This window comes from Electrona antarctica, assembly GCF_951216825.1.
Source record: "Electrona antarctica genome assembly, chromosome: 19".
Taxonomy (NCBI): domain Eukaryota; kingdom Metazoa; phylum Chordata; class Actinopteri; order Myctophiformes; family Myctophidae; genus Electrona; species Electrona antarctica.
The window spans coordinates 18,515,107-18,539,546 of record NC_136800.1 but is presented as its reverse complement, the minus strand read 5'-3'; the positions used below and the strand labels follow the sequence as shown (position 1 = coordinate 18,539,546).

Here is a 24,440-nt window from a genome sequence, read left to right as displayed (position 1 = left end):
GTTCACTTCGCTCGCGAGCGGAGCTTTGATTGTAGAAAGCAGTGTTGCCAGGTTTGCGAGAGAAACAAGCAAACCAGGTCAAGGAAAACAAGCCCCAAAGAAGGGATTGATTGATTGATTGATTGATTGATTGATTGATTGATTGATTGATTGATTGATTGATTGATTGATTGATTGATTGATTTGTTCATCCGTCCATCAGTGAGTCAGTCACTCAAAATCCCCATACACGGGAAAGCCCCCAAATATGATGCCCAGGTCTCGTGACATCACGTGACATCATCAGGGATGGAGATCGCTAATGTCATAGTAAAAGCAGTAGTGGTTCAGAGGGAAACTACGGCGGCGGTGGCTCAGGGGTAGAGTGCCTGGATGGGAACCGCAAGGTTGCCAGCTCGAACCCGGGCTCCCCCAGAGTTACTGTCGAAGTGTCCTTGAGCAAGACACTGAACCCCTAATTGCTCCCGATGTGCTAGTTGGTACCTTGCATGGTTTCCGCTGCCATCGGTGTATGAATGTGTGTGTGAATGGGTGAATGTAATGCACAATCTATGTAAAGCGCCTTGGATAAAGGCGCTATACAAGTAAGACGCGCGAACGCGGGAAGCGAACGCAGCTCGTAAATTGCAAAAACAACAATTAGAATAAATGACGTAATTTTGTAAGGTTTTTTTTAAGTTCTCTTTTTTTGTGTTTAAGTTTTTTTCTTAAGTTAAGTTTTTTTTAAGTTTTTCTTTCCTTGTAAAGTTTTTCCTTTTTAAGTTTTTTTTTTAAGTTTTTCTTTCCTTTTAAAGTTTTTCCTTTTTAAGTTTTTTTTTTAAGTTAAGTTTTTTTTAAGTTTTTCTTTCCTTTTAAAGTTTTTCATTTTTAAGTTTTTTTTTAAGTTAAGTTTTTTTTTAAGTTAAGTTTTTTTTAAGTTTTTCTTTCCTTTTAAAGTTTTTCGTTTTTAAGTTTTTTTTTTAAGTTAAGTTTTTTTAAGTTAAGTTTTTTGTGTGTGTGCGTTTTTCCTTTTTAAGTTTTTTTTTTAAGTTAAGTTTTTTTTTAAGTTAAGTTTTTTTTTAAGTTAAGTTTTGTGTGTGTGTGCGTTTTTCCTTTTAAGTTTTTTTTTTTAAGTTAAGTTTTTTTTTAAGTTAACTTTATTGTGTGTGCGTGCGTGCGTGCGTGCGTGCGTGCGTGCGTGCGTGCGTGCGTGCATGTGTGTGTGTGTGTGTGTTTTTGTGTGTGATACAGCTGCGCCCTCTGGTGGTGGGCGGGTGGTGTTACAGCGTGACACACACACAGACACACACACAGACACACACACACACAGACGTGATCTGCTGGGTCTCATAGTAAATGCTCACTGCGTTCGCAATAAATGCACCATTTACCATTTTACATCCACATCCTGCATTTCTTTCTGACATTGAGCTCAGGATGTTCCCCTCCGCCTGCTGCAGCATCTGCTGGAGCAGGTTCCAGACAGTGCACGTCAGGTGAACTCCAAGTGAGAAATAAATGCAGGAGGCCCTTGGTGTCCATCATGTCCAGCAGCTCAGAGCGTCATGCACGTTTACAAGCGGCTGTGCCGCGCAGGTGGGAGCCGAAGTGGAACAAGCGCTTACAGGTGGCCGTGTCACCGGACTGCAGGAGGTTGTGGAGCTCCTCCAGCGTCATGTCGGCCTGTCCGTTTGCATGGTTGACAAAGACCTTTCCGGTCAATTCCATATGTTGATCCTTCCCCATCCATCCTTCCTCTTCGATGTCTCCCTTAGTCCCTTTTGACTTGACTCTAGACGGGCCTGCCCCAAAGTTATTAGTGCAGCCGGCGAAAACTAGAGTTCTCAACAGGCCCGAAAATGAAGGCCCGGCCCTACCTGGGCCCTCATCAAACCCTGTACAGTGTACACTCAAGAGAATGTTCCCGCTACTTAAATCTCCATATATGGAGTTAACCTGTTCTGACATTCCATTATGTTGACATGCACTCCTTATCCTTACTGTACTGAATAGTACAGAATTCATTCCATGTTGATCTGACCCCCCATGCCAAAGCGCCAGCGCTCGCCCAGTAGTCTGCCGTCAACGAGGTGGATGCGTGCACGCGACCTCAAGGTCGCTTCTCGCCCTCAGGCGTCTTACTGGTATAAGCACAGTTCGAGATTGAAATACCCAGAAAAGCACAATGGCTTGTTTACATTGGGGTCCTCCATTTTCAATCCATCAGAACTGTTAATGTCATACAAATAAATATAAGTACCTCTTTATAAAATAAAATAAATATAAATAGACACTGTATTAGACTTTAAGCCTGGACTGTCTGTAATACATAGATTTTGAAAATAGACAATTTACAAGCGCTCAATGCATCGCGATGAGACACTTTGTGAGCTTGTAGATCTGCTATTTTCAAAACATTTTGGAGAAGAAGGTGGAAATATTTGGAAGATCTTTAAAACATTCTAACATTCTAAATCTGGTACGGAACTTCCCTAGCACAAAACATTTTCAGATGGGGGGGTCGAATACATATTAATTGGGGATTCATGAGATGAAAATATAACCACTGGTTAAAAATCAAAATAATAATAATAAAGTGAAGCAAGCCCAAATAAGCATCTACAGACCCAAAAATTGCACCACGCAAGACGCAACTACCAATAATTTATTTACAAGCAACATTACAGACAAATAAGACAAAAGTCGCTTATAATAAGCGCACATGGCAACACTGGTAGAAAGAGAGGAGGCTACTAAAGTATCGCGAGAGCTGGGGGCGGGGGGCAGTGCTACACCTCTGTAGTACGGTGGTGTCGCGCGGACCCCCCAAAAAATAACAAATCTACAAGGTATCGTCGCAGCGCGACCCGTCCTATCAATGACTTGTAGATTTGTTCTTTTTGGCTACCTATATAAGCAACGGAGGGAGCGCGGGCAGCAGCACAAGGGGAGGAGGGATAGGGATGGCATTTACACCGACACATACACAGCAGTCACTGATCTGGGATCATTTTACACTCCCCCGAAATTGGGATTATGTTCATCGGAAGGCGAATCAACATTGACCCGAGACCAGCTTCTTCCTCCCCATAGCCACACTTGACTGAAAACAAACACCCTCTCGGAAAAAAATGGCCGAAAGTTCTTGTGGATGAGACGAGACAGTGTGAACGGCTTGAATCAATAATAATACTACGCCGACTATCAGTGATTATTTGGACTCATTAACAGCCTTTATAATAGGTTGATAGGATAGGACATCTGTGAGCGGAATTAAAAGTAGGATAAATAGTATATAGGACATATAATACAATGACAGTGAGTGGGTTGCGTTAGGTGGGGCTCTCTCATGCGATCCTATTGTTTAGTGTTGAAATACAAGTGACTAGGAGGGGGAGGGGTGCAGGTGGGAGGAAGGTATCGATGTGGTTTGCCCCTATAAGGTCTTTTGTTACAAATTTGGTGCAGTGCATCAGAAGTGCACACACGCACGCACGCACGCGCACACACACACACACACACACACACACACACACACACACACACACACACACACACACACACTTTAGTTTGGCCTACATCTTAACCTATCACTTGTCTTTCCATTCATACCTCTGATTCACTTTGAAACATAAAATCACCCCTACTCCAAGAGTGTGTTAAATGTCAGTGAGTGTGCTTGTGCATGCTGTTCCTCATAGACATAGTTGGCATGCCTATGCAAAGAGTCAAACCAATTAGTAAAGTATAGTAGTCTATTCAGTAATATAACCAGTGGGGACAATGCTTCTTGTTTTTGTCTGACAGTCTGAGACATGTCTAACTCCTATAAACACACATACACCCCCCCCCACACACACACACACACACACTCACACTATATATATATATATATATATATATTACAGTATGTAAATAGGTATTTCACAGGTGGGCCTATATGTCATGCAGGTTGTTATTACAGTTGCAGTCAGATTGCATCAGTACACTGAGCTACAAACAATCACACTGCACCCCTTATGCACCTGCCCATGGTAACCTGATTTTTTTTGGTCAGAGGGTTTCCATGGTAACGGAGCAATAGTCTTGACAGGCGATGAGCCGGGTTGTATAAGTAGTCGACGCCACACAGCTGAATGCAGATAGGCACACTCACATGGTGTATTGGTATCCTTTTTACAGATATGAATTTGGAGATGCATTGTGTGGTAAGGAAACGGTGACAGTCAGCTGCATTCCTGAAACATCACATATGTCCCAGGGAAGGTAAGGAGAGTTGGCTGCCATTTTGGAAACCCACTCAGCCTGTGCAGAGATGACAAATGACTGTGGCTCCACAAGGTGCCTGTATAATTTATCTTGGCCTGATAATACATGACTTCTCTACTGTGTGTACAGAAGCAATTACAATTACCATCTGTTATCACAAACTCCCATCATCAGATAAGGCCCAAAAGTTTTTTCTTCTGCCATTTTGAAAGACTGCCTTTTGCCACCAAACATAAAGCACCAATGCATGCCATACAGGCGTGACCATTACTAGAACTGTAGCCTCGGAGACTGCAGGCGTTTTGTTTTACTAGAACTTTGACTGAAAGTAGTGCATTCTGAAACCATGATACTGGGGTGATACTGAATGTGTTACTTACAATTTAGGCATTTAGCAGACGCTCTTAATCCAGAGCGACTTACATTAAGCAAGAACACAAAAGCACGGGAATACATCATATATAAAAAGCATTATCATGAAACGTGCGTAAGCTAAGAACGTAACAGTGGAATATCTATATAATGAAACTATTCATATAAACTATACATATATACTATACTATGCTATACATATGTACTATGACGTGCTATGACTACATACAATGCAATTATAGTGCTGTCTGTCTACATAACATGCTATAAGTCTGTATCAAATGCTATCTAAGTCTACAAAGATGCTATCTAAGGGGGTAGGTACGTAAGTGCTATGGGCCATGATAGCAAGTGCATGTAAAATTTATACTGTAGGCCTACATCTATATATTGTCAAGCATATCACAGTGTATGATGTAGCCTACTGTATGTTTCATGAAACTGGAACAACTCACTGAGGCTCACAACTCATTTTTGAATACTCCAAAAATTATTTATTAGCGACACACATTCTAGAATTAACTAAGTCAATTTACTTAGGCAGTACTGTACTTAAGTACAATTGAGGTATTTACTTGCGTAATTCCAATTTCCAGTACTTTTACTTCTACTCCACTACACCTCAGAGGCAAATATTGTACTTTTACTTATTTAAAAACCTTATTTACTATAGTTATTTGTAGATTTAGATTATTACAAAACATATAACCTAACCACTTCAGCCCTATATACTGTTGTGTGACGCATTGTGAACTTGTAGATCTGCTATTTTCAAAAGATTTTTAGACATTTGAAAACTTTTACTTTTGATGCCATCATGCCAAAATGTTGTACTTTTACTTAAGTACATTTTGAATTCTGGACATTTACTTGTAACAGAGTATTTCTATATTGCAGTATTGATACTTTTACTTTTTTTCATCTCTCTTTCAACTCTTTTCATGTTTATGCAAAAAAGGAAATCTTTTTGTTTTGAAGACCGCCCAAGGTGAGGCGATGAACCAGTTATTATAAAAAGTTCTGTCTGGATATGGGAATAAATTAAATCATCATTGTCTATTCTCTTGGTGGTCTTACCTTTCTTTTCAGAATATTCCAATAAAAACAGTTATGGAACCTCTGGGCATGGGTTCATGTGCACAATATTGTACCATCGATGCCATCTAGTGGCTAGTCAAAATAAATGCCAGGGGTGTCTTGCCAAATGTTTGAAGCAAGGCTTGAGGAATCTGGGGAAGGACTTCAGCAAACCAAACTGCTATCTAAACAAACAAAGAAATAGAACTGTCCTAGTGATATTTTGATAAAATCTATCTCACCCTGGCTAATTATTGTGGAGATTAAGAATAAATCTGTGAAAGCAATAAAGTATTTGTATTCTAAAATGCTTTATTAGATAATTGACAATAACTAACAATGGAAAACATTTCAAAGAATAGGGCAGAGCTACTGAGATATCAAAAATATGAAGACTCCAGTCCTTGTAGTGAAAACGAGATGGTCAAAGTTAAAACATTTTGTATATGGAGAAGAGGGGTCCCATCTGGACAGGCTTCAAGCACACAGAGTCTAGACACTTGTCTAGAGCAAGGATTACATTAAAAAGCCTTTATTCACTCGACAGGGCTATACATTTTAAAAACAATTAAAAGCCACCAAACCCCATTTCATTTTGGTGGCAGTCCTGTCGTTCAACCGTACGTTTTCATTCAACGTATGTGAAGATTACACAAATGCACCCCTGTAGTTGTTGATCATATAAAACTAAAACTATTGCGGCTCTTTGGTGACCTTTTTGTTGAAGTCGTATTTCTTTTATTTAAAACACTACAGACAAATTATAAATATAACTTTCTTCTTCTCAGATACTTACAGGTGCATAGTTTTGCCAAGAACATTGGCAAAACCCTCCTTGTCACCTAAAAGTGCAATAGGTGCTAAAGGGAGTATGTCTAAAATCTATTAAAAAAGAAAACAGCAACAACACATTACCCCCACAATGGAATATTGCTAAACTTGCATATAAGAGCATGTTATATTCTTGATGAATATATAATCTGATAAATAGGTTCTCTCTCCTGATTGGATGAAATTGGTGACCCACCTGAAAATGTATTTTTATTATATCATGTATTATATCACTTACACTTATGGCACATTTTAAGGCCGGAAAGTATTCTCTATAATTCCATAGAGAAATTGAGATACAATCAACATACGGTAGCTCCAGGGGTAGATATAACCTGGTCTCACTTTATAGAATTAGTCAAAAGCAAACTTTTCACAATCACTGGGGCTTTGGTGGGAGAGGGGTTCAGTGAATTAGCGTTCATAGCATTCATCTGTTTTTCTTTTGTAAACTGAAAATCAATAAATAAAGTGTAAAAACGATGAAGCCTGTACTCTTCTTTCCCACAGGCTCTCAGGAGAACATCTTGTTTCCCACAGGCTCTCAGGAGAACATCTTGTTTCCCACAGGCTCTCAGGAGAACATCTTGTTTCTCGGCCGCAAATCAGTCTTCCTCTCTTGCTCATACATGTTGATGTAGGATCTAAGAAGGTCGTCCATTCTGTAGCCCTAGAGAACGAGACAATCAGTTGCCCTTTGATCTTTGAACGGTATATGTTGGTTTATCCTACAGACTATAAATAGGGTGAAACATTTCTCTATGAGATACAGGTCGTGCCACTTACATCTGAGGTTTCGCAGGTGAAGGTGCTGGCTCCCAATAGGTTACCGATGGTTATTTGGAAATACGTGGCGTCACTGTACCAGTTGGTGATGCGGTTAAAAGAATGCATCACGAGAACCTCCTAAAGGGTTTATATCATAATTATTAGACAATAGCAGTACTGTTGTTTTAACAAAACTAAATTGCATAATTATGAAACGACATGATGGAATACAACTGTATTGTAAAATATTCACAACATACTGTACATTGAAGAATAACCAACAGTATGCAGCAGTGGGACACAAATACGACTGATTGAGCTAGTATTCTTATGGGCCGCTCACACCGGATGCAGTCAGCGCAAGCTAAGCAGCAAGTGGTGAAAAAATCAGACCAATCTGAAGTGAGTGGTGCAACAGCGCCCCCTGTTGGTACTCTAAACATAGGGACATACATAGGGACGGACGGACATAGGGACATTGCTGTTCCTTGGAGTGGTTGCACCACTCAAAAAGAAGAAAAACAAAGTCATTCCCCATTCTAAGCCACTGCTACATCCTGGCTAGTGCCTATAACATAGTGAGACAGTGCTGCCTTGTTAAGGTAGTACTACTACAAACCCTTCGCCATGCACAGGTTTGTGACCACAACTCTGTGGTCACACACACTGTTCATTCCGTGTGTCATTCTGTGTGATGGACAGTGTGTGTGTTGACTGTGTTCACCATTCAGTCCCATCTCTGTCTCGATATCGCATTGAAAGGTTGGCGACACGATGGGTTAAAGTTGAATTTGCTTGAACATTGAGAGGCGCAGACAGAATGCTGCTGCGCTCACCCTCACCCTAGAGCACAACAAGTCTGACAAACAGGTAATCACTCTCAATTAGAAGTCAATATCTGGTGTTTTCCCCTCAGTACCCCCACTCTCTAAACCAGAGAAGAATGTTTTGGCTTTTGTCACTCTATTAGCTCGGAGACTAATCTTGATTAATTGGAAATCACCCACTTCTCCTTCCCACACTCACTGGATAAAGGACATCTTGTATTGTCTAAAATTGGAGAAGATTAGATTCTCATTAAACGGTTCTTCCGGTAGATTTGGGAGCATATGGGGTTCATTCTTTCAATTCGTCCAGAAATTGAATCCATCTCTGCTTGAGGATATGTGAGGTCTGGAGTGTTGATTTGTAGGTCTACTGTGGTTGGGGTGCTGTGCTGTAACGCGGATTATGGATGTATCATGGACATGTACTGTTTTGTATTGTCTTGTGTTGTCTCTTTATTTTTCTGCTTTTTATTTTCAACTCTTATTGATACTGTATTGAATGTTTGTTTTGTTCTCTGTTGTTTTTTCTTTGGGGTGAAAATGCAATGTGTTTATTTAAAATTTGACTTGTAGGGTTACTGTGGATTTACTAAAGAGAAACTGTCAATACTATAATTATTGAAACACCTGACTTGAATGCTTCTGTGAAAAAAACAATAAACAAAGTTGTAAAAAGACAATTTAAAAAAAAGTCAATATCTATTGCCATTGAACACATACAGTGTGAACGTCCCATTATTGAGATAAGAATACTATTACTATAGTGATATAGATATAGTAGATCAGCGAGAAACAATCACCAAGTGTTAGTTAATACGAGTCATGCACAAACCTTTGTCTTTGGGTCTATAAAGCTGACACCTTGCTTGCTGATGACAATTCTGAGCGCTATTGGGTAGCTAGGTTCAGTTGTTTGCTGCAAAGAAAAAAATGAATCAGCACTGAAATCACTTTTTTTTCCTCCCCTGAAGAAATTTCCATTCGATCAAGATTGCTTACCTTTACGTCAAAGAAAGCACAGCCGAAGGTCGGCCAGAGGAAGATTTTACTAAGGAAGGCAATTTTGGCCTCGTCCACTGTGATGCCAGCCTGCTGCTTATAGGAGGAGATGATGTGCTGCAAATGATAGCACAGCTAAAATTATTCACTAATTATTCATCAATAACAGTCACATAAAAGGCACTTATTCCTTGTTCCTTCTTATCCTCACCATTGCCTGTCTTTTGTACTTCTATACTGACCAAAATAGCATGTCATCTGTGTTTGTCCATAGCAATGGAAGAGTATATCTGTAAAAGAATAGTTGGCCCATTGAAGTGTATGGAGATACATTTCAATGGGCCAACTATTCTTTTACAGATCATTATCCTTGTGCTCCCGGAAGATAGCAGCAAACACCAGCAGCGTAGCAGAGTTACAGTGGGATAAACCATTTGTGATACACTTAAAGGTAAGACATTTAAAGAATCAGATAATATATGATCACATCTGAATCAATGTAACTGGAACTGGAACCAACTGAGGTCTGCGTGAACCATGTAACAATCAAGCATTTTGGACTTCTATTATCGCCACTCTCTCTTTTACATCGCTCTGTGTTTGTCCAATTCATTTTTAACCATCCCTTTCCCTTTCAGTCATTTGAAACCTCCATTCTCGTCCTACCTTCTTCCACTCATCAGGGGACACGAGTTTCATCTGGTCAGCAGGAACTAGATCTCTCAGCATCTTGGGGATCATGACAAACTGCGATTTGTCTGAGTCTACCTTGACTCTGAAGAGGAGTCCAGCCAGGCTGATCATGTCCTCCTTGGTACAATTATGCCACCCCCGTAGGTATTTAGGCAGCTCCTGTGACAGTGAAAAGAGCATCTCATTTATAATCGCTCACACACATCACTTGCTGAAAGGAACATTTCTCCAAGCTAACAATGTATGGCATCGCGATGCATTGTTAGATGCACTGTCGTGCGATGGAGGATATTTTTTCCTGACGCTTGTACTCTGCCACCAACTCAAGGCAACAACGAAGTCAGACATTCATTGAATAATGCTGACTAAGTCTTAATAAAAGCTAAAGCTTTGATGTTTGACCTTTTTGACCCACATCTCTTCAGTGTAGCCCATTCTCATAGGCTGAGCCTATGAGACTGGAGAGAATGGGCTACACTGAAGAGATTTGGGTCAAAAAGTTGACGTTTGACATTTTTGACCCAAATCTCTTCAGTGTAGCCTATGAGCCCTGAGCCTACTACCACATTCCCACCAATTTTCATGAAGATTCACCCATCTGTTCACGTTATTTGGTTCACAGACACCAATAACCTGCCAAGCATGCACACAGTCAGGGTAAATATGTATTTGAATCAGAAAATGCCTTTCTAGATCGGATTTCAATTTAATCTAGTCAGGAAAGAGAACTTAAACAGTATAATAGAGGATAAACAAATGAAAGTGGAAGTGATGACAACATTTGAACTCGAACACTAGCTCCAACTGGAACATAAAGCTTATAAATCGGTACTCTATCCTCAGTAGACTGCACCTGGCTGAAATTGGCAACCCACCTGAATGTATATCTTCAGATTATTAAAGAGCTGGAGAGACCTGTTGTGCCTGTATACTATCAGAATATAGAACTTTAACATTTAAATAAATATATATTTTTGGGGCCTTTCTGCCTTTATTTCAATAGTACAGTGGCACGCAGTAAAGGTCCGCCAGGCTCAGGAATCGAACCCAGGACTCGCCAACAGGCTGCACATGAGACTGTAGTATGCTCCTTAACCACTAGGCCATCGGCGCACCCAAAGGTTTAACTTTAACTAAGTTGTTTGAACAAAGAAAGTATCACTTGCACTACCTTTAAATGAGAGTAAGTGGAGGTTATCTCATTTGGTCCCTCTGAGGGTACTACAGCACTTTGGTCAACATCTGTTTTTTTTTTAAATGTGCTTTATGAATGCATGGACGTATACTTTGTGAAAAGGATTGGAAGTGATGGAGACTAGAATGTGTTGTGGCTGTGAGTCTGACCTGTGGGAAGTGGAACGACAGGTCAGCGGTTATGTCTCTGCCGGGAGTAACGTTGAACCACAACTTCCTCATAAAGAGGACCAGGTAGGGAGCAGGGGTCACTGTGCCTGGGAAATAAAGTGATTTATTCACATCTATAGATTAAAACATAGAACCCAGAATATGTTTGGTCTGTTTCATTGCTTGGTGATGAAAAGAAAAGGGATTAAGTCACTTGTGACAGAATTATGATGGCAAAGCACAGAGATATTAAGAGATCACATCTCAAGAAAGAAAGAAAGAAAGAAAGAAAGAAAGAAAGAAAGAAAGAAAGAAAGAAAGAAAATAACAGCAAAAACGAAATAACACAGATACTGTACAACCTAATAAATGGATGAAAATGGAACAACAAGATCCATAAACTAATATGAATTAAGGAACCATCACCTTCTTTGACTTTCTTTGCTCTCTTAGGCTGTTCTGTCACCCTTAAACTGTCAAAGAAATACTTCCGGTCGTCCAAACTAACAATCTAGGGGAAAAAAAGATTGATATATTATGGAAGAAAAAGTCTAAAGCTGTCAGTTGTTGTTACCATCCTGTCCCATTGGTAGAAATAAAACAAAGGTGTGTGATTTATATACTGCAATAATAGACAAATTGTTTTTTTAATTACTTTTACACTATGTCACAATGTGTAATATTCTGATATCTCTCTATTATCTATCGATTAGAAGTGAATGTTCACACAGATGGAAGCGTTTTTGGTGTTGAAGTCTTGATGTGTTTACAAATAGAAATCTGGCGCCATTCGCTTCTAATGCCTACAGAGTTTAATCAAATTCAGTTCTATAAAAAAATCTGAATGCAGTTACAGTCAGAATACAGATACAGAAAAAGAGAAAAAAAAAAAGAATAAAACAAAAGAAATGGTATTTCTTTTACATAGCACACCTTTTTGAGTGCGGTCTTCATAAACAGACTGTAGCCGTCGGACGAGCTAAGTCCGAGCGTAGAGGCGATTCCACGACACAGATCCTTGATTCTGGTTGTTGAGGTCACTTCAAACAGCTACAGTGAAAAAGTGACAGTCCAACAGTCATACACTGAATTGTCCACTTTGAGTATATACTGTATGGCACAGTATATCTGTAGACAATTATTTGTGTCATGAGTAAACTGACAGACCATGTATATTACGTAGCAATAGAGCGTTGCAGTCCCGCCCCCTTTCAGAACGACAAGGGCCCAGGAAATAATTCCCCATTCATTTTACAATAGACGTTTCAAAAAGTATTTATTTAAAGATGTTTACGCCACGGACAAAGCCAACTCTTGTTGTGACAAAACATGACAATAAACACAATGTTTTGGGCCGATCAAATAATTAGTAGGAATAAAAACAAAACATAAAGATGATTGGGGAAAATGAACAGGGAATTATTCCCTGGGAATTATTCCCTGGGCCCTTTGTTGGGGGCGGAACTGCGACGCTAAAAAAAATGTATTTAAAAAAAAAAAAGATAGATTTTTCACCATGAAAAAGCATCAACCTGTATCAATGAGGCAAAACCAAATGTTTGATATGAAATATTTGTAGATGTATTTTCGTATTGTTTATTGGTCACATGTGAAAGGACCAAGCGTAAAGAGCCAATAAGAAATAAGCAAAGCAAGATAAGTTGATGACTAATAATGGCATGGTTTAATGTGGATATTGGCCAGTCTATGACATCAGTCATCTAATGTGTACAGTATGTACAATACATATGTGTTTGTCTCCAAATCTGGACAAGGTTTCAGTTTATATGGTTTGGTCTTACGTCGTCTATATCGTTGGGGAAGTGGACTTTGTGGAAGATCTGTGTGCTGTTCTGTTGGACGGCCTCCACTTCCACTAGATGGGGAGGCAGCTGTCTGGGCTCCATTCTAACGGCACAAAGAGGTACAACAGAGAGCATTTATGTGTGTTAATTTAACTCTTTAACTTTCAAATAGTCTAAAAACATTGTGCCGACAGTTGTATTCAGTTTGCATTTTGCTATGCGTGCACAACCCCATCATTGCATGCAATTTGACCACAGGTGTACGTTGGTACACGTCTGACCTGAGCATGGCGTGTAACCTCTTCAGACAGCCCTTGGACAGGGGGTCTCTGGGCCGTGACTCCAGGAACCGCTGGGCGTGTTTCACCAGGTTCTGGCTGGGCGGGAACAGGCCTGTGCACAACCACATGAGCTGCCAGCCAAACTCCATACTCAATCTGAGAGAGAGAGAGAGATGGAGAGGAGGTTATAATGATTTAGCTTACAGCACTTTTTTTTTGCTTACAGCAAAATCATTAGAGCATTTAGTAAGTATAAACGCACGCACGCACGCACGCACGCACGCACACGCGCGCACACACACACACACACACACACACACACACACACACACACACACACACACACACACACACACACACACACACACACACACACACACACACACACACACACTTGAGCTAGTACCTGTTGTTGTTGTTGGTCATCTGTCTCATAATCTGGCAGTAGATCTCATCCTGCAGAGCCTCGTACTGGGTGGCAGGCCCAAAGATCTGGTCCGTCAGCTCTAGGGGGCTGCGAGCATGCTTGATGGGGTAGTCCCCCATGTACTTCAGGATGGGTGGCGGCCAAGGTCAAGGAAGACTCCTCTCCATAGAGTATGGGATGGTCCATAGCAAAATAAAAAACCTTGGCCCCACACCAGTTGTTGTTCTGCGCCTCTCCATCCTTGAGATATAACCAAATATGTAATTCTGACATTGAGCTTTGACCTTTTCCACTGAAGAATGTATCATCTCTATCATCCCAGTAGGGTAGCTTACAGAACCATTCCCACAAACTTTCATGAAAATCTGTAGACAGTGTTTGTTCACAGACAGACACGTCAGACAGATGCACACACAAGAGCAAATACAATTCACTGCCATGCATGGCAGGATTGTTAGCTACTGTAATACTATAAATGGGTTTTAGTTGTGAAATTAAAGACTATAAATGTAACAGATTATCTTTGTCTAAGTCTGTCTAAACTGCAATCCTGAACTTATTTTACTGAATACAACTTTATTTTAACCAATCTGTTTGCTAATACAATAACAGCCATTACCGGCGGCCGTAGCTGAGTGGGTAGACAAGCTGTCGGTAATGAGATAAGGTTACTGGTTTACCTCTCGGACCTCCCAGACCAGTCTATGTGTTGAAGTATCCCTGAGCAAGACACTTAGCCCCCAACTGGTATTGGCAGTGGCACTGTATTCAATAATTGATGCCACTTCCCCACTGCTACGAATAGTTAGGATATGGGTTAATGCAAGGGACACATTTCACATGCTATGGTAGTAACCCCAAAACAAGAAAGAGATATGACTATTATTATTATTATTATCATCATCATCATCATCATCATTGCACATCTGCAGTGGTTGTTGGAGGTGGCCTTCGTACTCCTTTGAGAACTTTTAACTCTAGTGGCGGGTAGCACACCTACTGGCTAACAGTGACAAGTAGTACTGTCTTAAGGTCATAATATCTCTCCTGGCCAATCAGGGATTCTGTCTGTCTTGGTTGGGTAGATGTTTCATAGATCTCCGATATCATCTCTTCAGACTCCACCTTAGCCCGTAGCACTTGCCCTAGCCTCAACGACCTTGCAGGCTTATCCAAAGGCTAAAATGTAATTTAGATGCTATATTCACAGATGCCAGGTCATTTGTAAACCTGGCATCCTATAGTCACTATACACACCAAGAGTGTATAGTTTCAAAGTACACATTATAGATCTTTTGATATTATACTGTTTAGACTGATGATAGGCTCTTGTGATCTTATGATAGGTAAGGTACCTATGATCCCAGATTACTATTTTCTATGCATTTGATGCATTACTGTGTATTTTCCTTGCTTACTGCTTACTTGCCAACTTAACTGCAAACATTGTGTAGCATTGCGCGGAAGCGGGGATTGAAACCGGGGCTCCCACTCGCCAGACCAACACACAACCTACCGTGCCAATAGGGCTGAGCCCGATTGGCAGGGCTGTTGCGGGCTGGGTCTTGACTGCGGGCTACAATCACCCCGATAAGGAAATGAAGATACTTGCACACTTTGGGCTCCGAATCTGCTAGTGAAGTGCCTTTATTTGCACACAAAAATTTACTGTGACGTTTCGAGCGCAATGCGTCAACTCTTTTGTGCAAATAAAGGCACTTCACTAGCATCGGAGCCCACAGTGTGCGAGTATCTTCATTTCCTTATCTGTGTATACTACTACTCACCGCTCGGCACCTGCCCAAGTTTGGGTTGGATGTGCATGTCTTTGTACTTTTTTTGGCTACATTCACCCCCCCCCCCCCCCCCCCCCCAGTCTTTGAAGCGCGTCCTCACGCTTCTCACTTCACACCACGGACCGGCTGGGGGCTACAATTGCAAAATCATAAACATAAAACATATGGAGTGCAGCTTGATTTTTTCTTTAGAAGGATATCAGTGAAGGCGTTACAGGCCAGGGGGTTGAGCTCAGAGTTACGGGCCACGCTAGGCAGCAGCGGCTGTTTGAGAGGTTCTCTGGAGCAGGCCCACAGTTTCTCTCTGGTGCCCCCTCTGGACGGGCCATGGCGTCCCCCATCCTTACTTGGCTGTCTGTGAGTGACATGTGGCAGAACGTGACATTCTGTGAGAGTCATTTGTTGCGGTCAAGAATGGAACAGCTGAGATCAACACACAAGATGACAATTACTGTACATACACAGTATTACACACACAGGCTACAGACAGCAAATTTGTTGAAAGCAAGAGAATGAAGGTTTTTGTCACCATCTGGAAATTTGTGCTGCATTTTTTGACCAGGTCTCTAAAAATGACTGCTACCCTGCTGTGTTTTAGAAATATAGGTAAAGGGTCACACACAGCGAGAATGAATCTTCAACTGCTTTATTCTCTACATCACATGGCAGACGTTTCGGCTATGCAGCCTTCATTAGTGTCACCCTGCTGTGTTTCTCATCACCTGAAGTTCTCAATGGAGAACTCTCTGAGGGACATGGGGGCCACTGCTTCATCTCTGCCTTTTGGTGATGGTGGTGTTGACGAGATCTTCCTCTGGCTTCCCTCTCGACTCACAGTGAGCAGTTTCTGGGTGGTTCAAAGGCAATTCATCAGTAACACCAAAAAGGGGCATAACTTTTATCCATCATGACTCACAACAGACCTAAAGTTGCAGGTAACTAAAACCATGCTAAAAACTGTAGTGTCTTTGCCTCTCAATGGAAATGGAATCCGGTTGGACTACATGGAAATTATTTAAATATAGGGAAGGCCATTATTTTTACTCCTACTAACTTCAGTTTTCTTTCAAATGTCTCCAATTTATTGACCTTATTTTGTTTTCACTACATTTCTTCCCAGGGGAAAGCAGTGCTTTAACAAAACAACAGCAGCAGCAATAGAGCACCCAAGTCTGATGTCAATATCGGTAGAGGGCGCGGGTTCATGTACTTTTTGAGCGGTGCCTCCGCTTCATTACGCAGCTATGTGTGTCCATATGTATGTCCGTATGTATATATGTATGTATGTCCGAGTACGAAAAGCTGCAACACGGTAACTCTGTCACTTCTCGACTGTTTCGGATGCGGGGCGGCTCACCGGAACCGGGCCGCCCCCCTAGGCGCGTTCCTGGGGGTCTCGATGTTGCAGGGACCCCCCGCGGACCAGTTGCACCGCTCACTTCACACAGGTATGATTTCTTATTTGCATTGTAATCTCCATAGAGAGATTTTAGATAGCTTCATATAAGAACACTAATGTTACTGCTGCTCAATTAGTTAAAGTTTCGCTAGAAACAGACTGTATCAAATATAAGTCACTGACTGTCGAAAACAATACAGAGCCACCTTATTTTTGGACCACAATTCTTATATGATACGATTTTAAGAGGACCACATGTTATTCTACAATCTACATAGAGAAAAACTTCCGTGAACCAGGGGATGAGGGGGTGAAGTCAGGACTTCGGTGCTCTATTAAAAGGGGAATACCCCCTTCTGTTTAGCCTAGAACTGGAGGTCTAGAACTTGGGGTCATGCTATCAGTGAAATCCCGTCTGTGTACTCTTTGGCCTGCAGAGTACACAGACGTGATGTCACTGATCACATGATCCCAAGTTCTAGACCTCCAGTTCTAATAGTTCAATGTTGAAAATGAGTGGTATTCCCCTTTAATGATCACATGTAACAAGGTAACTTCCTACTTCCTACCAGTGTGGCTTCAGGGGGCCTGCTGAGGGTGGCCAGAAACCTGAGGTTATCGGTGTAAACTGCACCAGTTTTCCCGGTCCGTTCATGTGTCGCCTGGTTCCAGCTGCTCTCCACACTGAAGTCTGCATCTTTCTTCACGACCACTAGGTCACCTCGTCTACAGGCCAGAAACATGGGGTCTGGTGAGAGAATAAAAGAGACAGTTGAACAGAGAAGCAAAGTAAAAGAAAGGAATGAGAGGGAATAAGATGCACTGATGTTATCAGATAACATTAATTATTAATCTATACTATTTCTGTAAAGACAGATATGGGTAGTCTGGCAGCCAATAGGCTTCTTTTGTTTAAAGTGGGACATTTGGTATATAGTTTTTTTATTGGCCTAAAATATTGTCTATATACATACACTCATGAATCCACTTGCTGACCGGCTGTTGGTATTGAGTGGTTTATATGTGACCATACCATTAACATCCTATATAAGGCAAGATTTTCAAAAAATCATTATGCTTTATGTAGCATGTGGCTAGCCTGGCTAATAAGCCAGACACACAACACAGGCAATTTATTTTTGCCAACGGCTGATTCGGTCTGGCTTATTAGCCAGGCTAGCATGTGGCATGTCAAACTATGGGGTTTTCATGATTCTGAATCCATTCCAGGCATTAGTTTTGCACAAAAAAACACTCCTTGGACTAAAAACCGCCATAACCACCCAAATTTGCCCAAAATGTGCTGACCTCATAACAATTGTGATGATGGTTTTAGCCCAAGGAATGTTTTTTTTTGCAAAACTAATGCTTGGAATGGATTCAGAATCATGAAAAACCCCTAGTTTGACACGTCACGTGCCACTTAAAGCATAATGAAATTTTGACATTTTTGCCTTATATAGGATGTTAATGGTATGGTCACATATAAACCACTATAAAACAAATTGCTCAATACCGACAGCCGGTCAGCAAGTGGATTCATGAATGTATGTATATAGATAAAAAAAAATACCCCACATACTCCACACCCCCGGCTGCCGGACTAATCGATTTAATCGACAAAAACTGTACACTAGCCCCACACACACGCACGCACGCACGCGCACACGTGCACACGCACGCACACACACACACACACACACACACACACACACTAATTACACACTAATTATATTCTAAAAAATCTATAATATTAAAATGGATAGGAAAAATAACAGATCTACAAGTTCACAACGCGCCATGATGCAATTTGAACGTTTTTCTCTTAAGCGTTGATGGCAGTGTGTACAATTGTGTAATACACTATGTGTCCATGTCCATGTAAATGTGTATGCATTGTACACTATAAGTCCCACATATTTTGTGAACAAACAAACGTTGATCAAAATAACAATTCAATTGTGTAGACTTCTTGTCAATTAAGTAATAGATGTTTAACAATAATTGAACTATTGAACGTGTAAAATGAAACCAAATGGACCCTCCACCAGTGGTCCTTGAGGGGGTTCCAGGTGGTCCTCAGCTAAATGACGGAAAGTAGGTAAACAAATGGACTGTTGAGAGTGTAAAATGAAACCAAATGGAACCCTTACAGGTCCATTTGGTTTCATTTTACACTCTCAAGAGTTAAAGATCTATAAGGGTCCATTTGTTTACCTACTTTCCATCATTTAGCTGAGGACTACGTGGAACCCCCCTGGTCGAAATCCACTGCTGTAACGTCCTACCTGGATTGCTGGCGTCCTGCTGGGTTATTGCGTATATGGAGCGCTCTTTCAGGCCCTCCAGGTACAGGTGCATTAGAGCAGCCATGTTGTCCCCATCCAGACACTTCAGCTCGTAACTCCCGTCGAGCATGTCCAGACTCACCAACTGCCCGCTGGCTGTACCATCGCTGGAGATTGAGATGGATAGATTGATGTACTGATGATGCATTGATGTACAGTAACCAGAATGTAATCACTCACAGGCAGTGGCGTGCACAGATAGACACTAGGGGGTGCTAGAGCACCTGCCCTTTGCCCTCTGGACAGCAATGTTCCCTTTTGAAAGCTTCTAATATATTATTTATGCCCCAAAATCTATAAATCTCACACTATTAAGGCAACTGGCCGGTTCCATGCGCTGCACAAGGTGCCCTTTTTTCACTTGAGCACCTGCCCCTCTAAATGTCTGCGAACGCCACTGCTCACAGACCGGTTGTCCTACCGCGCTCAGCCAGGAGGAGGTGACCATTTTCCATCCCCACAATACAGCATAGAGTAATAAAAGGATAGGGACTGAACTGGTGGTCATTTTGGTGGTCAAATGCGGAAGTGCAACCGAGCGCTCAATGTTAAAACCCAGCTGCACGGTCCCGGTCATGAATCCACGGGTCCGCCTGCAGTTCACGCTCCAACTACTAGGGCCGAGTGCTTCAACGCTGGAGAGCCTCACTGGGGGCTTGCAATACAGCCACTGTGTCCTCCTGTCAATGTGTCCTTAAGCAAGGCACTGAAGTTCTATTTAGTCTGTGAAGCCACGCTGGATAAGAGTGCTACTACCTAACAAAACCACTGGGGGTGTAAATGTTTACATGTGTAAACATGCACACATTTAAGCATTGTACATTTTTAACCGATTAATCTAAAACAAGCTCTGTTAAAAATAACTATACACTTTACACCACACATTAGCCTATAGACACAAATGCAACCTAATACTGTAAAATAACACCGGTTCAATGTTAAAATGATCTTACCGCTGCTATTGTAGCATTGCAAGCTCTCAAGAACAATCTCTACAAGCCAAGATTGTTAATCTGTGAAAATTGAGCCGTTTAAGATGTCTGCTTCAACAAATTATTGGCATACATAACTTCATGTCTTCATGTAGACAAAAGATAAGGTCCGCACACTGAATTAAGCTCCAAAGCTTAAAAAGATGTATTAAGGTTCCTTACACCATAGTGGAGTAAGTGGACGTGACATTTCGAGCCTCACAGCTCTTTATCAGAAGGCGTTGAGTGAGTGGATGTGCTGCTTGCCCTATTGTTTTTTCTATTGTTTTTATATGTCTTCATGTCCCATGAAGGCAGTGACCTATCTGCAGGTGCAAAACACCACCTCATAAAAGTCAAATACCTGGCTTTGATATATTGCCTCACCACCTCATAAAAGTCAAATACCTGTAACTTTTGATATACTGCCTATAGCGTATTAGTATTGGACCCAATTGGACCCACTCGTAGGTGTTGCCATTTGTTAGTTTGAATTGCCTTTCATAGCCGGTCATTTCTCTTCCCATGTTGATAAATGGCCTCAAATACAATTTGTCGTCTTTTCTTTTGGATTTTTTACAACTCTAACCCTAATAGCTGTGCACTCATATTATCACATGCGCAGCCTTCATTTGCTCTGGGGAGGGGAGTGGTAAAATCACTGAGAGGGTGATAAGCCTCATCAGCCCTATGGCTTATTCGTGTTTTCGAGGTCCTATGCTGCTTACCTCGTCAACTGAATTCCAGTCACCTCAATATAGGGCAGCACCAACAACTTTGTGTCTCTTCCATCCATGAAGAAGATACCACTGCTGTTTATCGCCACCACAAACCTGCTTTTAGGCAGTGGAGGCCCTGTATGGGTGAGGACAAAATGTGAAGCGTACCCGTGATGAGCATTGTCGGAATTAAGTTTCTCTCAAAGTGCACTGTATATTATCCGGTGTGGTGGTGGTGCTAACCTGAGGTCATCATGACTTCATGAAACTTGGAGAAGTCGACTGGCCATTTCTCACAGGCAAAGTCCACTATTTCTCCCTTTACGTTGTCGGCTGTCTTGTCACTGTAGTTCTCCTGCGTGGCAACGTTTCTCATTAGCGAATAGCGAACATAGAGCTACTAAACAGCACATTCTGTTACAATGTTGTATAAGATCAGTTTAGTTTGTTAATGTGAAAAAATAAAAACTTTGTCCATCTGTATGACCTGTATGTGGGCCGAGTTGATGAGTTGGAGCCATTTTGCCAGAGACTTGGACTCCACGAGTGACATAGTGATGCAGTCTTCCACCACCTTCCGTGTGTTCTCGGGACGGTTGTCCAAGCCAAACTGGACGCGGTAGTGCTTGGCTGCCAGCTGGACGTATTCATCCTCCTGAGTGACACAGGTAAACTCCTTTAACCCAGTGGTTCCCAAAGTGGGGTCTGGGGACCCTCAGTGGTCCTTGAGGGAGTTCCAGGGGGTCTCCAGCAAAATAAGTGAATATAGCAGCAAAATCACTTTAACCCTACAGTAGTTTGACTATTTTGTAGTATGTACTACTACTTGTTGCCAGTTCAAAGATGATTATTTTGAGGGGTTGCGGCCTGAAAGGATTGGGAACCCTTGAACTATTCTACAGGAATTGGTATTATTAAAGTACCGTAGTAAAGTTGTTGATTACCATATTCGCACCAATGTGTACTTAAAATGTCTAGATATTGTGTTGGAATGAGCAAACACAGGGAATATACTGTGAGATTAATTTCATTCACAAAACCCGTAGACATTCTAGACAATGATTCTATTGGACAACAGATCTGACCGTTTACAAAGTGACTTTCTATACGGTTGCTGTACATACTGTATGGCGTTAGTGTGAACCTAGTATGTTTAGTTTTAGAGTTGATACATACTTTATGGGTGATAATTTATACTGTATAATACTTTTAATGCTACTGTACTTAATTTTGACAGCTGGAAAACCTAAATTCCCCAACAGGATTAAAAACTCAGACCTGTCTGAAGTGAGTGGTACTGTACTGTACTGTACTGTACTGTACTGTACTGTACTGTACTGTACTGTACTGTACTGTACTGTACTGTACTGTACTGTACTGTACTGTACTGTACTGTACTGTACTGTACTGTACTGTACTGTACAATCCCTCCTCCCTGGCCTGTGTGTGTCTGTGTGTTAGGCTGTGCAACAGTGACACTTGGTGAACAAACACTACAACACTATTTTCGTGCTCGGACACATTTTCGTGCTCGTACCCACACACATAGCCGTCTATAGGAATGGTTACACCACTCAAAAACGTTTTCAGTTAATCTCATATCACAAGTCAACATGAGAAATGAAAATCCCTCCATTGTCTCCCGGCTAGAATTGAATATGTGTCACCTTGTTACAGATGTAATCACCCAACTTGAGCCCTCTGATGATCTGCCGGTAGATGAGATCCGTGCTGACGGGGTCCAGTGAGCAGTCGTGCCACGGTGCGAACAGCTCCTTGCGGATGTACAGCCTCCACGGGGCATGCTGCTCCTCCTCGCCCTGCCTCCTCACCTCCTGCTCGCACTGGGAGATGGCGTCCAACACATGCCTCTTGCCGCTTCCCAGAGACCACATCTGGAGTTGGAATACAAATCACTATGTTGAGGATAACAATATCAAATAAAGTGTCAACTTAAAGGATAATTTCGGACTAGAAGGCTTTCTTTATTTGTAGTTGTTACGTCCCCACCAAAGAGGTCCAGGTGTTATTTTGTGCAAAAGTGCATTATTTGCTATTTCCCCTAATAAAAGCCCTCAATGGGGGTTGGGGTTTTGTGCTAATTTGCTTATTTCCATCGAAAGCTTGGGATACTATTTACATTATGAAGAGAGGATATATACAAAAAAAATTATTTTTGAACTATGGAAATAAGCGAATTAGCACAACACCCCAATGCCCCATTCAATTCAATGCAATTCAATTCAATTCATTGAGGGCTTATGGTAGGGGAAATAGCCAATAATGCGCTTTGCACAAAATAACACCTGGACTTCTTTGGTGGGGACGTAACAACTACAAATAAAGGTAAGAAAGCCTTCTAGCATGGAATTCTCTTTTAAATGTCAAAATAAAAGGGAATCAGAATAGATACATTAGAAATCTTGGGAAGGTTTATCGGCAGTGTTCTGGTGATAAGCAATAAGACATGGACTCCATCCAGCTACAGACTAACTGAACTAATTTGGTGACTGCACAACTTCAGGGGGTCCGGCTCACCTTATCATACATGCCAATGTAGAGAGAGAAGCCATAGGTGTCTTTAAGATTGATCTTCTTGGCCACCATTTGGCAGACCTCAGCAGAAGTACTGGCTGAGTCCAACGACAGACTGACACTCTGTCCATCCATCAGAGACACAGATACAACCATAGGCTTCTTGGATTTGGACGTCTATGCATATGGAGATGATTAGGTTGAATTCAAAGATACAATACTGACTTGATGACTGACTGTATAGAAAGAATGTTAACATAAGTGATAACGATGGACCATCATTTGTTACAGGTGTCAATGTGTCTGTGTGAAAATAACGTTGAAAAAGTGCTGCAAAGTCTGGAAATTCCACATTTACCTGTAGTTCTATCCAACAGGGCGGTTCCCCTCTCTGTCCGTTGGCTACTATGCGATGCAGACGCTCAGTACAATAGTCAGCATAGCCACCCGGTCCTTTACAGAGGAAGTTTTCCAAGTACTGTCAAACCGAACAGAGTGAGAATTTGAATAAAATAGGAAGGCAGTGCAGAAGAGACAAGACGTGACTAGAAGAGAAGAGAAAAAAGAAGAGACCTGAACTTGAACAGTAATCTGTCTAGGTCTTTGATACTGCACTGTAAAGGCATTTTGGAAAGGGATGCATTACAGTCCCAGTCTCTCCATTCTGAACTAACCTTCATGAGGAGGTCTGTAGGAGGGAAGATCCCTAGACAGATAGAGAGGAGCAACCACCAGTCTCTCCATTCTGAACTAACCTTCATGAGGAGGTCTGTAGGAGGGAAGATCCCTAGACAGATAGAGAGGAGCAACCAGCCTTATGAACTAACCTCCATGAGGAGGTCTGTAGGAGGGAAGATCCCTAGACAGGTGTCTCCATTATGAACTAACCTTCATGAGGAGGTCTGTAGGAGGGAAGATCCCTAGACAGATAGAGAGGAGCAACCAGCCTATGAACTAACCTTCATGAGGAGGTCTGTAGGAGGGAAGATCCCTAGACAGA

General features: G+C 41.6%; 1 protein-coding gene across 1 annotated transcript in view; it reads right to left on the bottom strand.

The window, feature by feature from the left end:
- Nucleotides 1-6,918: 6,918 nt before the first annotated feature.
- Nucleotides 6,919-24,440, bottom strand: part of LOC306943019 (unconventional myosin-VIIb-like) — a gene marked incomplete at its 5' end in the record, with an annotated part of 37,583 nt that continues 20,061 nt past the window's right edge. The window contains 21 exons of the mRNA XM_079529224.1: nt 6,919-7,198; nt 7,315-7,434; nt 8,956-9,039; nt 9,123-9,239; nt 9,789-9,974; nt 11,160-11,266; nt 11,586-11,670; nt 12,093-12,209; nt 12,962-13,067; nt 13,246-13,401; nt 13,652-13,805; nt 15,669-15,823; nt 16,191-16,315; nt 17,437-17,615; nt 19,156-19,322; nt 20,915-21,041; nt 21,149-21,260; nt 21,393-21,560; nt 22,573-22,800; nt 23,444-23,617; nt 23,799-23,918. Of these exons, the coding sequence (XP_079385350.1) occupies nt 7,103-7,198; nt 7,315-7,434; nt 8,956-9,039; nt 9,123-9,239; nt 9,789-9,974; nt 11,160-11,266; nt 11,586-11,670; nt 12,093-12,209; nt 12,962-13,067; nt 13,246-13,401; nt 13,652-13,805; nt 15,669-15,823; nt 16,191-16,315; nt 17,437-17,615; nt 19,156-19,322; nt 20,915-21,041; nt 21,149-21,260; nt 21,393-21,560; nt 22,573-22,800; nt 23,444-23,617; nt 23,799-23,918 (2,883 nt within the window). The 3' untranslated portion in view covers nt 6,919-7,102. The remainder of the gene's footprint in view (nt 7,199-7,314; nt 7,435-8,955; nt 9,040-9,122; nt 9,240-9,788; nt 9,975-11,159; nt 11,267-11,585; nt 11,671-12,092; nt 12,210-12,961; nt 13,068-13,245; nt 13,402-13,651; nt 13,806-15,668; nt 15,824-16,190; nt 16,316-17,436; nt 17,616-19,155; nt 19,323-20,914; nt 21,042-21,148; nt 21,261-21,392; nt 21,561-22,572; nt 22,801-23,443; nt 23,618-23,798; nt 23,919-24,440) is intronic.